Here is a 19242-nt window from a genome sequence, read left to right as displayed (position 1 = left end):
TTTGGTTTCAGCAATTCAGCCTAAACAGCTTTGCAAATTTGGGGGTCAATCTACCTCTCATTGCCCAGGTGTTTTGGCCCCGAGGGTACTTTCGGGCACCTTTTATGGACGTGTCCCAGGATTTGGGAATTTTGGTTTAAGGTAATGTGGATGCTCTCCCAAACAGGTGTGTCTCCACAGTTGTTGACCCCGAAAATCTGTGTACTACTTATCCTGGATGAGGAATTATTGGATACTAAGGGTAGTATAGCAAATATATTTCAATTTTTTTAAGAATGACAAGAAAATTATTTTATTGTGATATTAGTACATTATAGTGTAATAATGTAAGATTTAAAAAGGGGATTACAGGTGTGAGATAAAACATGTTTATTACACATATGAGTCACTCCCCTTCTCCTTATTTAAACCTAAGCGGGACTATGCCGATCAGCTTTGAAATAGTTTGCAACTGGCATGTGAATTACATCAGTGCAAGGACATGGCAGAGGCGACTGATAAGATTCATGCGCATTTGAGTGGAGACTGGAACTAATTGTAAAGCTACTGGTGTCTCACCAGTACAGTTGAAATCATGGTTGTAAGGTGACCACCGGTAACTACAAGATTCAAGCAATCAGGGAAAGCAGACAATGAGTTGCGAGTTATATACGTTCAACTAACTCAGGTCTTATTACTTGGTCCTATAGATTTTGCTAATTGGTTGATCCACTTTGAGCACTGGAAACTTCTCACCTCAAATTAACAGACAGTCCTACAGTTGTTAAAATTGAATGTAGTGTGGACTATCGAATTGAGTGATTTAGATTTTAAAACTGGTGGTTGACAGTCTTAAGGTGCATATCCACTACACGAGTGTGGAGCGTAATCGTTCATCATACTGTGCAGTGGATATTGGCCCCGATTCAGAGCCGGACGCAATGACCAGAGCGCTCGCTCTGAATCAGGGCCCACCTCCATTAAAATGGAGCGTCCTCCTGGACGCTCGTATAGCTGTGGGTCACCACCCACAGCATATACGAGCGTCCAACAAGATGGTCGCGATGTTCTTGACCATCGCGACCATCGGACTTGCGAGAGAAACCCTGTGGTCGGGTTTCTCAACCGCAAGGCCAGGAGTGATTTTGGCTCTATCAGAGGGGGCCGGCTTCAGACGGTAGGCGTTCCCATAGGAACGCCTCCATCTGGCAGGCACGCCCCCGGAACGCCCACCAAAGGGGGCGTGCTGTCAATCAACATCGACAGCACGCCCCCTTTGGTGCGAGACCCGGAGCGATGGAAAGTCCTTCGCTCCCCAGGTCTCGCGCATGCGCAAGACGGAGCTCCCTCCGTCGTGTGCATGCGCAGTGGGGAACATCGACCCACTTGCGAGCGGACTGCCGCTCGCGAGTGGGTCTGAATGACCCCCATTGTGCCCACACTGAATGATATGTCATTCAGTGCAGGCACCCTCCCTCATCCCCGAACATGCACAACCTGTGCAGGTTGGCCGGCATGTTCAGGCGATGACAGATGCGGGAGTGCGCATCGCTGGTCGTTGCCGGCATATTCACTGCACGATTAATGAACGATTGAACGATAACGATGTCGTAATTGTTCATTTTATCGTGTAGTAAATATGCCCCTTTATGCTTCTTTAACTTTCATGACTGTTGGCACAGTTTCCATGTTCTGTAAGTTTTATGGTGCGTACACACGGTACGATTAAAATGTACAATATGAACGATAACGATATCGTTCATAACTTGCAATTTTCGGTGCCTCCAACCCACCACTGACCTGCGATGCACGGGCACGTATGGACGATAAAGATATCGTCCATCGACTGTGCATGCAGGCCAACCTGGTCGATATCGACCTGGTTACTATAGGGATCCGCAACGTCGTTGGTGGTGTGCTAGATGATCGATATCGATCATCCAGCACACCTAGGAGATCATTCAACGATCTAGTTATCGTTGACGATCGTCCCGTGTGTATGCACCATTATGCATTTTTTTTATTTTGGAATTCTGAAGACTATGCTGTGGCGTGGCCGAATAAATGCTTTTATATTACAAAATAAATTCTCCAGGTTATTGCTCTGCCATAGTTGTAAGACTGAGCTGCAAGTCACATTTACCATGAACAGCGCTAGTTTATTTAATTTTTGCATATTGATTGTGACTTTTTAACTTTTTGATATTCCATCCATGTTGTTCCAGAACTTGTATGACAACATGCGTTTTGGATCTTGACTTCATCAAAATGTTATTTAGTTTGTAGCAAAATTCCCTCTAGTCTTAACATTACAATTACTACAAAAAGGACCTTCCTAATTGCCTTTGGTGCCACTGACATCCAAAGGTGAAGGCTCATAAATTCTAAATGTTTTTTGAAAATGTAATGGTCTTATAGAAAGATAAATAAATGCATGCATTCATAAGGGACTATTGTGATAAAATTCATTACCTCTATAGATGCCACATCTGCAGGTCCTTATAATAAAAATATAACTACCTGTACCTACACTCCATATATGAGAAGGATGGCAGCAGTAAGGGGAAGTGGCCTTTTATACCTTTCAGAGGTGTTAATAATTTATGTCCTAGCTTGGCTGGGTATGCAGATTAATCCCTTAGTTCTTAGAGGACGAAAAATGTACGTACTACGTTTTAACACACTGAAACATAGCAAGGCGTTACTAAAAAGTGGCAACACAAACACAAGTATAAGTACAAGCAGGTATGAACACAATCGAATGGGGTTTAACACACATGGCCAAAAGTTTTGAGAATGACAAGTATTGGTTTTCACAAAGTCTTCTGCTTCAGTTTTTACGATGGCAATTTGCATATACTCCAGAATGTCATGAAGAGTGATCAGATGAATTGCAATAAACTGCAAAGTCCCTCTTTGCCATGACAATGAACTTAATCCCAAAAACAACATTTCCACTGCATTTCAGCCCTGTCACAAAAGGACCAGCTGACAGGTCAGTGATTCTCTCGTTAACACAGGTGAGAGTGTTGACGAGGACAAGGCTGGAGATCACTCTGTCATGCTGATTGAGTTAGAATAACAGACTGGAAGCTTTAAAAGGAGGTTGGAGCTTAAAATAATTGTTCTTCCTCTGTTAACCATAGTTAACCTGCAAGGAAACAAGTGCAGTCATTATTGCTTTGCACAAAAAGGGCTTCACAGGCAAGGATATTGCTGCTAGTAAGATTGCACCTAAATCAACCATTTATCAGATCATCAAGAACTTCAAGGAGAGAGGTTCAATAGTTGCGAAGACGGCTTCAGGGCACCCAAGAACATCCAGCAAGCGCCAGGACCATCTCCTAAAGTTGATTCAGCTGCGGGATCAGAGCACCACCAGTACAGAGCTTGCTCAGAAATGGCAGCAGGCAGGTGTAAGTGCATCTTCAAGCACAGTGAGGTGAAGACTTTTGGAGGATGGCCTGGTGTCAAGAAGAGCAGCAAAGAAGCCACTTATCTCCAGGAAAAACATCAGGGACAGACTGATATTCTGAAAAAGGTACATGGATAGGACTGCTGAGGACTGGGGTAAAGTTATTTTCTCTGATGAATCCCCTTTCAGATTGTTTAGGGCATCTGAAAAAATGCTTGTCTGGAGAAGGAAAGGTGAGCGCTACCATCAGTCCTCTATCATGCCAACAATAAAGCATCCTGAGACCATTCATGTGTGGGGTTGCTTCTCAGCCACAGGAGTGTGCTCACTCACAATTTTGCCTAAGAACACAGCCATGAATAAAGAATGGTACCAAAACATCCTCCAAGAGCAACTTCTCCCAACGATCCATGAACAGTTTGGTGACGAACAATGCCTTTTCCAGCATGATGGAGCACCTTGCCATAAGGCAAAAGTGATAACTAAGTGGCTCGGGGAACAAAACATCCAAATTTTGAAACCATGGCCAGGAAACTCCCCAGACCTTAATCCCATTGAGAACTTGTGGTCAATCCTCAAGAGGCGGGTGGACAAACAAAAACCCGCAAATTATGACAAACTCAAAGCATTGATTAGGCAAGAATGGGTGGCCATCAGTCAGTATGTGGCCCAGAAGTTGAATGACAACATGCCAGGGCGAATTGCAGAGGTATTGAAAAAGAAGGGTCAACACTGCAACTATTGACTCTTTGCATAAACTTAATGTAATGGTCAATAAAAGCCTTTGACACTTATGAAATGCTTGTAAATTTACTTCAGTATACCATAGTAACATCTGACAAAAAGGTCTAAAAACAATGAAGCAGCAAACTTTGTAAAAAAAAACAATACTTGTGTCATTCTCAAAACTTTTGGCCATGGCTGTACATCTAAAAATATAAATAAAAATAAAGAGGAAGCATTTATAGCCATAACTGAATTAAAGAACCCGCAGAAAACAAAGTTACAAATAAAACCTGTGCAAAATGTCAAGTTTCATTTTATATTCCAAATATTTTTTTTTAAGATCTGTTGTTGGTACATACTGTAGACAGACTTATTTAGTTCATAACCTTCCAAAAATAACCTTTATTTTTACTTTGAAGTCTCTGAAGTGTCTGTGAGATTTATTACAATAAGTCCCTCCCCACCCCCCAATCAGTCATTTCAGTTTATGCCATGTCAAAATAATCCTTTTAAATTAAAAAGGAGGGAGTTTAATCAAACAATAGTTTATATGTCTCAACTTCCTTCCTGATCTCGAAAACAATACAGATGTTTTAATACAGGATGAAGGAACGCAATTAATACCACATGTTTCAAGTAAATGCTTTCTGAAAAATCCAGGAAACACTTCCCGTGTCCCTATAAATTTCTCACCTAATTTTTAATGCACAGCACTCCTGACTCACAAAATCGATGGAGTTCCCAGTATAAACAAATGATTAATCATTAGCCTCATTTCAAAGACTGGAAAGGATTAAACCCACATTTTTCAGGTTTGTGGTGTGGCCTGTTTCCAAAAGTACATTTTTTCCCCATTAAACTGATCACTAGTATTAAAGTTAATGATGGCTGATCTTTAACCTCTAGAGATCAGCGCTGTATTTGCAGTTTTTACACAAAACCCCCACTAGAGGGCACTCCTAGAGTGTAAAAACGAATAGATTCAATCACACTCCACTATGCTTCCTAAAAATAGGTAAGAGCCACCTTAGTAATAAAAATATACAAAAAGGGCATGTTCTACTACAGTTGTGAAAACAGTACACTGATATAAATAATAATAAAACATCAAAAATACCCAATAACAATCTCAATATATAATTAAGGATATTTACATATTCTTATATTTCTATGCTTAATTCATGGTAGCATATAGTCATCATAATGTTACCATAAACATGAAATAAAAGAATGTATATTTTATATCCAACTCTCATACACGCACATATCATTACGAGGGGTGGAACTACAGTGGGTGTAGGCTAGGGGTTAAGTTGCTTTGACCCGTGGACCGCATCTGCGGCCCGTATTCTCTCCACGCAGCTCACAATGCTGAAGCCGAATGGTGCTTGGAGAGAGTGAGATGGGGACACTCCTCCCACATCTGCATCAGCCAGTGAGGAGAATGCAGACAAATGTGTGTTTTGGAGGAAAATGCAAGACTACGCTACTTTTTGTGGCCACAGCAATACTTGCATGTGCCATAACCCCACAGCGGCCAGCTGGCATCTAGAGGGGACAACTAGAAAGATCAATCCTGTGTGTTTGTGGCAACAGGTACTGACAACCACATTCTATGGGAAAGATTAATTCTCTATTGGTGGGAGTTATGATTTAGACCAGTGGTCGGGGAACAGGGGTAAATTACCCCACATGGGGTAAAAATGAAATTCCTGGGGGTAATGGACGGACAGCCGGGCATGCATATGAATCATTCTATAATATAGAATGATTCATATGCATGCCCGGCTGTGCCGCAGGGAGGCTCTAAGTCGGACGCCCGCTGAGATGTTATTACAAGCGGGCGCCCGGCTCCTTCCCTGCAGCACCGCGTTAGCCGGAGGCTGGAGTTCTCTTCTGAACTCCAGCTTCCGGCTCTCTCCATGCGCACTATGGGAGAGACGTCATGACGTCTCTCCCATAGTTCCGAGGAGCAGCCAGGTGGACAGGACAGCGGCGGATGCAGGAGCGGGGATTAAGGTAGAGGCATAGCATGGGCGCCACCATGTTGGATGTACTCACATGACTATCTGCCAACCGGTTCCAGCAGCTGCACTCACATAACCTGGAACAGCAAGTAGATGCTGGGAACGCCCTATTTAAACCATTTCCTGTGTCCAGCTCATTGCCAGAACAAATCTCTTCTCCTTGCAAGTCCTAGCTGTAGTGGATTCCAGCTCTGTTTCAGAATCTGCAGTGTCCTGTGCTTGCAGAGTGCATTTGCATTTGACTCCAGTGTCCTGCATTATAGTGCATACTGATTCTAACACCAGCTAAGCTACCTGCGTATAACTGTTTCCTGTAGCCATTCAGTCTGCATTCATCCCAAGCACCTACCATATGGGATCTTCTGCACTTCGAGCCAATTCCAGCAGGTGTCCCATTGCCACTACACACTGGTGCATCCATCTATAAGTACTGGGCAGCACTCTAGTATCATCATCATCTTCTGCAGGCTGTCATCAATACTACAGGCACTTTGCTGCACTTATCTACACTACAGCTCAGAGTACAACAGTATCATCAAGAGCCCCAAAAACACAACATCGATTTAGATCAGTTGTAAGTAAATAGATTAAAATAGATAAATCTATTGAAATCAACCTTTAGTAAATTTACCCCCTAGATACTGTGTAGGCCACTGAAGTACACTGAAATCATTTCCAGGTTTGTGGGACCAGCTTGAGATAATATGTGCCTTGTGACATGGTTAGTTACCATGTTGAAAGGAGCAAATTAGTGCCCACTGTATCCTCCGTTTCCTGTTCTCAGCTGCCAGGAGAAGAACCCAATGTGGTCTTCTATGGCTGTAGCCTACTCACTTCAGAGATGCTCATGCATACCACTGTTGTAATACAAGGTTATAAGAGTTACTGTGGCCTTCCTGACAGCTTGATCCAGTCTGGTCATTCCTCTTATTTCCACACTCACTAGATGTTTTTTGAGACTGTTGTGCATGACAATATCAGGCGATCAGCAATTGCTGAGATACTCGAGCTACCGCATCTGGCACCAACAATCACTGCACAGTCAAAGACACTTGTGCTGTTCTTTGAGGGGGTCATGAGCATATTACATACAGAGATGCCTCTGCTTAAATAAGCTTACAATTTAAGGTGTACGTGTGTGTTGTGCTACACTTAACAAGAGAAAACAGATCTGTGCATGCGTTTTATGCATAGTAATCTGATTATGATATAACTGTACATATATGGAAATATATTGAATTATGAAGCGGAAATACAGCCACTGCGGCAATTGCAAAGCTTCCAATCCTTGCAGATCTGGTAATGCAGCAGGAGGCATCACAGCTCCTGCTGCATTACTTATCCGAGATGTGTTGTCCAACGCAGCATCGGATACTCAGCAGGGAACATCGGTCGGCTAAGGTGACCCATGGGGTCATGCAAGCCGGCCCCCACAGAGGAGAGGAAGAGGCTGGGAAATCTCCATCAGCTAACGGAGATCCTGGTCTCTTCCCTCTCCCCCAAAGGCAGCGACACGCCTCCGTTTTGGGAAACTGTGGCCGTCGCAGCCCCCTCCCTACCCACAAACAGCGGCAAAAAAAAATGTTCACGCTGGGTACCAAAACAACTTACAGAAGTTCACAAAACTAATAGGATGGGATTGCACTTGACGCGGTGCCATAAGGAGGGGGTGCAGTTCCTGCAGCGTATTATTACATGCAATGAAATGTGGGTGCATCCTGTGACACTGGAGACTACGCAAACATCAATGACATGGAAACATGCATCGTCCCCACCTTCAAAGTAGTTCAAAACTACTCCATCATCAAAGAAGTTCATAGTGACTGTGTTTTGGGGCCACAAGGGCTTGCTTCTTGTTGATTTCCTCACCAAGGGAGATACTGTAAATGCTGTCCGCTATTGTGACACATTGAGCCGGTTGCGTAGGGCAATTAGTCAAAAACGACCTGGGTTGCTGTAAACAGGCGTTGTATTGCTGCTCGATATCGCCAGGCCACACTCACCCAACACACACGCGAGTTGTTATAGCGCTACCATCGGGCAATCGTCCCTACAGCCCTGATCTGGCACTGAGTCATTTCCATCTCTTTAAACCATTGAAGAATCACCTGGGCGGAAGGTGATTCACAACCAGTGGTGAAGTTCAGCCAGCCGTCATGTCTGACTCTTGACATCGATTTCTGCATTGAACAACTAAATTAGGTGATTACTAACTGAACATTTAGTCAATAAATTCTGAAAACCAAATTCTTTAGGGTGCCTGGCATGCAAGACCCATCATAACAGCAATAGGGACTGCAGTACACTGCAATGGTCTGTTAAGAAATGAGGTGAAGAAGAAAACACCCCATAAGATATGCCGTGGCCACCACAGACTGAAAGGAATTCCTCTGCAGGAGCGTAGCTCATTCTGCAGGTCGCTGTTTACCTACCAGTTCTAGAGCGCCTTATCTACAATCTGCTTGTATCCATTTACTGTAGCAATGGACAGCTATGCCCAGGGGGCTGTAACAGATATCTCAACAAGATGGGCTTCAGAGAGGGGTTTAACAGAGGAAACAAATTGAGGAAATCCTGCCTTCTGTTTCAGGAAATTTATTTTATGCCAACTGGTAAAAATTTGAAGGTAAGAAGAGAGTCAGGAAAACCAATTTCTTACTTAATGCAGTGTCTCGCCTTCCTTGTTAAGTTAAGATTGTATTACTGCAGAACAGCACTGCCGCTCTCACACAGACCTGTCATAGCCGCAGTGGTCATCCAACTGTATTTCCGCTTCATAATTCAATATATTTCCATATTTGTACGGTTAAATCATACAGATAACCAGATTACTATGCATAAAACGCATGCACAGATCAGTTTTCTCTTGTTAAGTGTAGCACAACACACACGAACATTGGAAGATTATTTCAGCAGAGGCATCTCCGTATATAATATGCTCATGACCCCCTCAATGAACAACACTCTGTTATAAAGTCATCACTTTGTTATGGATAATGATAATTAATCCCCAAATTATTCAGCATTGTTATAGTATAGTAATTTAACTATACAAAATGTTACTGGTTTGTCAGTAAAAGTAAGTTACTGGGAAGTAAGGCAATTAAATTTGTCAGATGAACGATTTGACAAAAGATTTGAACGATTTTTGACTGAACTAAAATGAATGGAATCGTCCAAGTCTGACTGCAAACACATCAGATGTCAGATATCGTTATCTGACCATCGGGAACGCACATCGTTCATCTGACAGATATGTCAGATTTTCCTTCAGATATGAACGATTGAACGATTTTTTAAATAGTTATCGTTCAGATCTGAAGAAAAATCTGACCGTGTGTATGCTCCATAAGTCAATATTATCACAAAGCCACTTGTTTTGTAGAACAAAACTCAGTTACAGTTCATGTAGCTTTAATTCCTCATTTTGACCACTGGGAGGTGGCGTATGTATTCTCACAGTTTGTCTTTAACACAACATGCTGGGAGTTGTTGTTCACAAAAAAACTGGAGAACTACACACAAGATTATTCCTGGTTAAGAGGAAATATTTTTCACACTTTTAATGCAAAGATCTAAACTAAAATATACCAATTGTAAAAGGTGACATCACTCAGTAGGCATTTGATTTTGTGGTAACTTATTGTTTTTTTAAGAGATTTGGGGGTGATTCAGAATACTCCCTGAAGGAAATGAGGAAAATCTTCTTTTGGTTGTAGGTGTATACTGTATCTATGTATCTACAGTGTGTAGCAGTAAATAGAAAGGGTTCTCACAAATTATCTATTTCTGGTACCACCTGCCCCCAAGATCAATAAAAGCATTTGATAATTGTGCACTTTAATGCATTCACTTTAATAAAATGGCTGCGGTGCAAATATTTATATTATAAGAAAATATTAACTCAAATGTTGAAAAAACTGTAGTAAAACCTAATATGCTAGAGCAGCACAGACATTTGTTTTCATGCATATAGTAATTGGGTATAAATAAGTGTATAAATTAGCTACCGCACCATAGCCTTGTTGAGTGAAAACGTATGGCTCTGTGCATTATTATATTTCACAGGCAAATGTCACTGAGTATTTCAAAGCACTCTGGAAATACCTCGTCAGGGCTGGACGCCTGATAGGCCCGACAGGAATCCTCAAACTGGCGCTCTGCCTCAGCCTGGTCGGTCACACCGTTAGACTCGTAAGACGGCGTGACATTGTGGCAGAGGGCGATACCTTTAACAGCTTCATAAACGCGACTGCTCATGGTCTTTCTCACTTTGGTGGTGGCTCCTTTCTGTGCTGGAGGGTCCTGAGCCGGCTGGAAGGAAATTGTACCATAAAACCAGTTATAATAAGTCTATGTGCTTTTTCAGATATTATTCCTACATATGAGAAAGTCAGTAACAATGAATAATGTCACAAACTGATGACAAATGTTACGTATATAGAGTGTGTTCTAATTTAAAAGAAAGTGCTTGTATTGGTACTAAAATAAAAGAAAAAATATAATTTTAACTTTTTTTCTGCTAAAAAAAAATCTAAATAAAAAAAAAATCTAAATAAAAAAAAATAATTATTATTTATGGCGGTACCATCAATAGTAAACAGCAAATGGGAATACATCCAAATAACGAATCAGAAAATCAGTCCTAATTAACTTCATAGTTACCAAAATAAGTCCTTGCTATCACCATATTAGCGTCTACAAGACACACTACAATATGTAGTCTCCTTTGTGAAGAAGCTTTCAAAATTAAATATACATTATCGCCAGACAGTAGTTTATTAAGTTTCTGTCTTATATTTAGAGCCAGGCAGAATATATTTGTATGTGTCTCTAAGGGAATAATCCCTGGAGAGTAACGGGGCATGCCTGTTGGTTTGCGAAACAGGACAGTCACAAAACCATTTCAATTAATCAACTTTCTAACTGCTCACGGAATACTGTATTCCTTGCACAAACCTCTCCCAAGAAGATATCACTTAAAATCATGTTAATGTATCTAATTCAGAATAAATATTTTAACTAGATTTAGTTATATGGCGCCAGCATATTCCAAGGCGCTTTATAATTGGGAACAGACAGTAATAAACAAGATCGATAGACAAAAGGGGCAAAATAATCTGGTGAACATCATTACTACTAATGACTATAATGCAAATGGTGAAATTCACCGTGATAGACTCTGCAGCGCTGTGTTAAATGTTTAAATCAAATATTATGTAGCAGATCACTATACACATAAACCACATAAAAAAAAAAACAAAGAGAAAGAATCATGTGTCCATAAAGTCGAAAAAATGTTCCTTGTAATGAACAATAGTGAAAGGTATTCTTTATAAACAACACTACATAGCGTCTGATGATGTTTTATGGATACTGTCCGAATGAGTGGTAACTTCTGTATACCACTTTAACGTTATCCTGGATGGTTTTATAGTCACAAAAACAACGTGAGACTCTGTTCCTTAAAACAATATTCTAGCAGGTGAATCGAATGATTGCAGTTCACCCAAGACAAAGATTTTAAAAGTGTCGATGTTCTCCCAAAACAAATACTTTTAATAAAACTTCAAAGACAGTCACAGTAAAAACAAAAAACAGATTCCAAAATAGATCTTCTTTAGAAAGAGTATATCTCTTTCAAAATACACTAATGTCATTCAATGATGTTAGCTCCGTGTACGACAGGACTTGGAGTAGCTTACCGGACCTGCAGGGACCCACCGAATAGCAGCGTTATGAGCTCCGTCTACGATAGTAGGGATATCCCAGAGGAAATCCTATATCACCTGATGATGTCAGATTGGTAGATCCTCTGGGCAGTAGATGATATTCAGGGCTCGGCTCTCACCCGGTACCTGTCTGCTCTCCCCACTATCTCCGACGTGCTGTTCTCGGCTCTCACCCGCGGCTCATGCGCTGTGTATTACCGTCTAAGCGTGTGGGTTCTAAACTGCTCTGGCATCCAGCAAACATCTGCCCCCTGTCGGCTGGGTTCTCCTAATCCCGCGTAACTGCAATGGCTAATGTAATTAGAATCTCCGTCTCCAAATCAGCTTACCAACGCGTTTCTACCCTGTATGGGTCTTTTTCAAGGCATAGCTGACTTGGACGCCTCCCCTTCCTTTTATATTCCCACAGATCCGGTTAGCTAATTCCTGACATCTTATACAAAAGTACATCTTACAGGGTAATAAAAGCCAAAATCATCTATCTTATTATATAAATGATGTATACATATTCAAACACTACCATAACATTAATGGCATGCCTATCTAAAATACTAAGACGAACAATAACAAATTAAATATGTGCAAAAAGCAATATAGCTTGTATATAGTGAATAAGTACTAAGTGTGCCAATCAGATGTGTATACCCGTCAACAAGGAAAAGATATATTGTCATGCAGTAAATCACCTGACCTCATCCTCTCATAATAGATCCAACACTACAATATAACCTTTACATGTACCCATAGGTGTATAAGGATTACATGAACCATTTTGTCTCAAAATCGCCATTAAGGCCTCTTGGTTGTAAAGTCCTAAGTTCATGAATCCACTTCATCTCAGCTCTAGCTAATGTGGCTTTAAGATCACCCTGTCTGAACCTTCTTTCCACTCCCTCAATAGCTTTAACGCTCACTATATTCTCAATAGAGCATCTATGCATATTTTTAAAGTGTGCTGACATATGGTGAGTTTCCAGGCCCTTACGGACATTTCTCAAATGTTCTGATATACGAACTTTGAAGGGGCGGCTAGTTCTGCCAACATATTGTTTATTGCAACTACATTGTATAACATATACAATGTTGCTGCTGTTACAAGTCAGAAATTGGTTAATTTTGTAATTCTTCTTAGTAACACATGATACAAAATTACTAATCTTATTCCCTTCTTCGCTCTTGATGTTTCTACAACCTATACAAGAACCACATCTGAAAAAACCCTTAGACGTTATTCTTGTACCTAATCTTTTAGGAGGTGACATTGCACTTTTAACCAGCACATTTCTCAGGTTAGGTGCTCGCTTATAAATTACTACAGGTTTTTCTGGCAGTATTTTTTTCAGGATAGGATCTGCCTTTATAATGTGCCAATGTTTATTTAGCACGGTTTCCAACTTTCTGTAATCTTTATTAAAAGTTGTAACAAAAGAAACAGAAAAATCTTTATCTTGTTTTACCTGCTTTTTGATTAAAAGTTCTTCCCTCTTGATAGTATCAATACTTTGAAGGGTCTTTTCTATAGTATCTTTATTATACCCCTTATTCAAAAATTGTTCCTTTAAGGGCTGTACCTGTTCTTTATATACATCTTCATTGGTACAATTACGTTTTATGCGACGAAATTGACTGCTAGGAACTCCTTTCAGCCAATTTGGATGATGGCTACTCTCTATATCTATGAAGGAGTTACTATCAGTCGGTTTAAAATAATTTTTAGTACAAATTCTTGAATCCTCAATGTATACCGTCAGATCCAAAAAATGTACTTGCTTCTCACTAATGGTATACGTCAGTATTACTCCAAAGTTATTATCATCCATTGTTTCTTGGAAAGTCTTAAATGTATTCAAACCCCCTCTCCACACCATCACGATGTCATCTATATATCGATGGTACGCGACGAGTCCACACCCCAGCTTCTGCCATACATGGGAATCTTCCCACATGCCCATGAAGATATTCGCGAAGCTGGGGGCGAATTTCGTCCCCATCGCTGTTCCGGACCGCTGGACATAATGTCCATCTTTAAATGTGAAGTGGTTATTCATCAGGATAAATTTTATGCCCTCCAAAATAAACGCTTTTGTATCCCCATCAAATATTTCTATATCCAGGGCTTTTTCCACTGCACTCAAGCCCACCTCATGTTTAATGATGGTATATAATGCCGATACATCGGCAGTAATGAGCAAATCTCCTTCCTTCCACTCTATAGCCTCCAACTTTTTGATCGCATCAGTGGTATCACTCAAATATGCCTTCCCTTTACGGGCAATCGGCTGTAAAAAGAAGTCTATGACTTCCGATAAATTAGCTGTAGCTGAATCGATACCTGCTACAATCGGACGTAAGGGGGGATCATTTACATTTTTATGGATCTTAGGCAGTCCATATATTACCGGTAATACAGGATTTTCAACCTTTAGAAAAATATTTTCTTTCTCTGATAGCACACCATTATTAGTATATTTATCAATGAGAGCATATAATTTTTTCTTAATATCTTCAATAGGGTTCTTTTTTAAAAGTGTATATGTATCCTTATCTGCTAATAATTCATACATTTTATTCTCGTATGCAGTGGTATCCAAAACAACTACACCTCCTCCCTTATCTGCCATTTTTATGGTAATTTCCTTCTTTTCTTTTAAAGCTTTTAACGCATCTCTCTGTACCTTTGAAATATTGCATCTGGGATATCTTTGCTTTTTCTTTTTTGTAATATCACACAATGTCTCTAAATCTTCCGTGACCAATTTCCCATATGTTTCCACAAAATTCCCTCTACTGCCCACAGGGTTAAAGGTAGATTTATCTTTAAATTTTTCTCTACCATTATAAACAGATAGTTCTTTAGTTTCTCCATCTTCTTTATAAAAGAACCTTTTTAGGGCTAATCTTCGTAAAAACTTCTGCGTGTCTATATATACCTGTAAGGATTTCATATCATTTGTCGGCGCAAATTTTAAGCCCTTACTCAATAATTTGTTCTCTCCATCTGTAAGTACCTGTGAACTGAGGTTATATATTCTGGAACCCATGTTGTCTCTAGTTACTACATTTTTATTCTTATTCTTAACACTTTCTTCCTTTATAAGTAATTTATTTTCCAAATATTTTTTTCTTTTTTTCAATCCTCCTCCCCTTTTACCTCTTTTCTTTTTGGGTTTTAAAATCTGTATTTTTTCCATCCTCTTTTTTGATAAGGTCTGTTGTATCCCCCCCCTAAAAAAGGCACCCTTTGGTTTGTTTCCTCATAATGCTCTTTATCCAACACATCAAATCTATTATTTGTTCTATACTCCAAATGGAATCGATCAGGATCATTTGTATGTCTGTTCTCCCTCCAAAACCTTGGGGTGCATCTCATCATACCATTCCCTACATTTTCTCTCCTATAACTACCTATCCTATTTCCAGTCAGAATTGGTGATCTCTCAAAACCTGTTTTCATCCTCTTTTCAACTTTTTTAATACAATTGTTTTTAGAAACAGAATTCTTCCTTTTCTTTCTTTCACCCTGCATACTCTCCACATCCCATGTTGTTTCAAAATCATGATCTATACCGTTCTCATTTTCTGTAGAGGAAAAAGAGATATCTACCATATCCAATTTACATAGGTCCAAATTTATATAATCTTTGTCCCTATTATATTTTTTCTGTTTCTTTTTGATAAGTTCTTGTTCCTTTTTTCCTATTCTCTCACTAATTTTTCTTTCCATTTCAATACAATCTTCTAGATCCCTGAACGGGAGAACTAAACTATTGAGCTCTTCTATCTCTCTTTCTACTTTATGTATATCTTTTTTCCTTTCATCAATGATAATGTGCATAAGGGCAAATGAACAAGAATTTAGGATCTCCCCCCATTCTTTTTTGAAACTTTCTGTCCCAGTATTGAATGAGGGTAATTTACTAATACGGAGGCCTTTAGGTATGAGACGATTTGCCACATATGTTTCTAATGTGGCAATCTCCCACCACAGATTACATTCTTTCAGAAGTAATTTCTGCAGTTTTTTCATAATCCCTTCTAAATCCTCATCCATTTCATTGTCAGCCCTATATGAATCATTGAATACGCTTTTAACTACATTCTTTCTTTCTTCTCTAAATTTAAACATATTGATGCAGCTCAAGAAAATCCTAAATGCTGAAAACAAAATAGCAATGGAAAATGTACAAAGAATAATCAATAGAGCGCTTCACACTGCTGCTGCATCTAGCACTAACACCCGTCAGCTGGGTGTGAATAATGACTATAATGCAAATGGTGAAATTCACCGTGATAGACTCTGCAGCGCTGTGTTAAATGTTTAAATCAAATATTATGTAGCAGATCACTATACACATAAACCACATAAAAAAAAAACAAAGAGAAAGAATCATGTGTCCATAAAGTCGAAAAAATGTTCCTTGTAATGAACAATAGTGAAAGGTATTCTTTATAAACAACACTACATAGCGTCTGATGATGTTTTATGGATACTGTCCGAATGAGTGGTAACTTCTGTATACCACTTTAACGTTATCCTGGATGGTTTTATAGTCACAAAAACAACGTGAGACTCTGTTCCTTAAAACAATATTCTAGCAGGTGAATCGAATGATTGCAGTTCACCCAAGACAAAGATTTTAAAAGTGTCGATGTTCTCCCAAAACAAATACTTTTAATAAAACTTCAAAGACAGTCACAGTAAAAACAAAAAACAGATTCCAAAATAGATCTTCTTTAGAAAGAGTATATCTCTTTCAAAATACACTAATGTCATTCAATGATGTTAGCTCCGTGTACGACAGGACTTGGAGTAGCTTACCGGACCTGCAGGGACCCACCGAATAGCAGCGTTATGAGCTCCGTCTACGATAGTAGGGATATCCCAGAGGAAATCCTATATCACCTGATGATGTCAGATTGGTAGATCCTCTGGGCAGTAGATGATATTCAGGGCTCGGCTCTCACCCGGTACCTGTCTGCTCTCCCCACTATCTCCGACGTGCTGTTCTCGGCTCTCACCCGCGGCTCATGCGCTGTGTATTACCGTCTAAGCGTGTGGGTTCTAAACTGCTCCGGCATCCAGCAAACATCTGCCCCCTGTCGGCTGGGTTCTCCTAATCCCGCGTAACTGCAATGGCTAATGTAATTAGAATCTCCGTCTCCAAATCAGCTTACCAACGCGTTTCTACCCTGTATGGGTCTTTTTCAAGGCATAGCTGACTTGGACGCCTCCCCTTCCTTTTATATTCCCACAGATCCGGTTAGCTAATTCCTGACATCTTATACAAAAGTACATCTTACAGGGTAATAAAAGCCAAAATCATCTATCTTATTATATAAATGATGTATACATATTCAAACACTACCATAACATTAATGGCATGCCTATCTAAAATACTAAGACGAACAATAACAAATTAAATATGTGCAAAAAGCAATATAGCTTGTATATAGTGAATAAGTACTAAGTGTGCCAATCAGATGTGTATACCCGTCAACAAGGAAAAGATATATTGTCATGCAGTAAATCACCTGACCTCATCCTCTCATAATAGATCCAACACTACAATATAACCTTTACATGTACCCATAGGTGTATAAGGATTACATGAACCATTTTGTCTCAAAATCGCCATTAAGGCCTCTTGGTTGTAAAGTCCTAAGTTCATGAATCCACTTCATCTCAGCTCTAGCTAATGTGGCTTTAAGATCACCCTGTCTGAACCTTCTTTCCACTCCCTCAATAGCTTTAACGCTCACTATATTCTCAATAGAGCATCTATGCATATTTTTAAAGTGTGCTGACATATGGTGAGTTTCCAGGCCCTTACGGACATTTCTCAAATGTTCTGATATACGAACTTTGAAGGGGCGGCTAGTTCTGCCAACATATTGTTTATTGCAACTACATTGTATAACATATACAATGTTGCTGCTGTTACAAGTCAGAAATTGGTTAATTTTGTAATTCTTCTTAGTAACACATGATACAAAATTACTAATCTTATTCCCTTCTTCGCTCTTGATGTTTCTACAACCTATACAAGAACCACATCTGAAAAAACCCTTAGACGTTATTCTTGTACCTAATCTTTTAGGAGGTGACATTGCACTTTTAACCAGCACATTTCTCAGGTTAGGTGCTCGCTTATAAATTACTACAGGTTTTTCTGGCAGTATTTTTTTCAGGATAGGATCTGCCTTTATAATGTGCCAATGTTTATTTAGCACGGTTTCCAACTTTCTGTAATCTTTATTAAAAGTTGTAACAAAAGAAACAGAAAAATCTTTATCTTGTTTTACCTGCTTTTTGATTAAAAGTTCTTCCCTCTTGATAGTATCAATACTTTGAAGGGTCTTTTCTATAGTATCTTTATTATACCCCTTATTCAAAAATTGTTCCTTTAAGGGCTGTACCTGTTCTTTATATACATCTTCATTGGTACAATTACGTTTTATGCGACGAAATTGACTGCTAGGAACTCCTTTCAGCCAATTTGGATGATGGCTACTCTCTATATCTATGAAGGAGTTACTATCAGTCGGTTTAAAATAATTTTTAGTACAAATTCTTGAATCCTCAATGTATACCGTCAGATCCAAAAAAATTGCACATATTTAATTTGTTATTGTTCGTCTTAGTATTTTAGATAGGCATGCCATTAATGTTATGGTAGTGTTTGAATATGTATACATCATTTATATAATAAGATAGATGATTTTGGCTTTTATTACCCTGTAAGATGTACTTTTGTATAAGATGTCAGGAATTAGCTAACCGGATCTGTGGGAATATAAAAGGAAGGGGAGGCGTCCAAGTCAGCTATGCCTTGAAAAAGACCCGTACAGGGTAGAAACGCGTTGGTAAGCTGATTTGGAGACGGAGATTCTAATTACATTAGCCATTGCAGTTACGCGGGATTAGGAGAACCCAGCCGACAGGGGGCAGATGTTTGCTGGATGCCGGAGCAGTTTAGAACCCACACGCTTAGACGGTAATACACAGCGCATGAGCCGCGGGTGAGAGCCGAGAACAGCACGTCGGAGATAGTGGGGAGAGCAGACAGGTACCGGGTGAGAGCCGAGCCCTGAATATCATCTACTGCCCAGAGGATCTACCAATCTGACATCATCAGGTGATATAGGATTTCCTCTGGGATATCCCTACTATCGTAGACGGAGCTCATAACGCTGCTATTCGGTGGGTCCCTGCAGGTCCGGTAAGCTACTCCAAGTCCTGTCGTACACGGAGCTAACATCATTGAATGACATTAGTGTATTTTGAAAGAGATATACTCTTTCTAAAGAAGATCTATTTTGGAATCTGTTTTTTGTTTTTACTGTGACTGTCTTTGAAGTTTTA

The 19242-nt window shown here is 39.8% G+C and overlaps 1 protein-coding gene across 1 annotated transcript in view; it reads right to left on the bottom strand.

The window, feature by feature from the left end:
• Positions 1-19242, bottom strand: part of ATP9A (ATPase phospholipid transporting 9A) — a 134427-nt gene that overhangs the window by 40317 nt on the left and 74868 nt on the right. Inside the window, exon 14 of the mRNA XM_088458051.1 lies at positions 10255-10461. Within this exon, the coding sequence (XP_088314177.1) occupies positions 10255-10461 (207 nt within the window). The remainder of the gene's footprint in view (positions 1-10254; positions 10462-19242) is intronic.

The sequence above is a fragment of the Taudactylus pleione genome, unplaced genomic scaffold, assembly GCF_031769625.1.
Source record: "Taudactylus pleione unplaced genomic scaffold, aTauple2 ptg000803l, whole genome shotgun sequence".
In the NCBI taxonomy this organism is placed as follows: domain Eukaryota; kingdom Metazoa; phylum Chordata; class Amphibia; order Anura; family Myobatrachidae; genus Taudactylus; species Taudactylus pleione.
The sequence above is the reverse complement of the archived record's forward strand: the minus strand, read 5'-3'. Positions and strand labels throughout refer to the sequence as shown.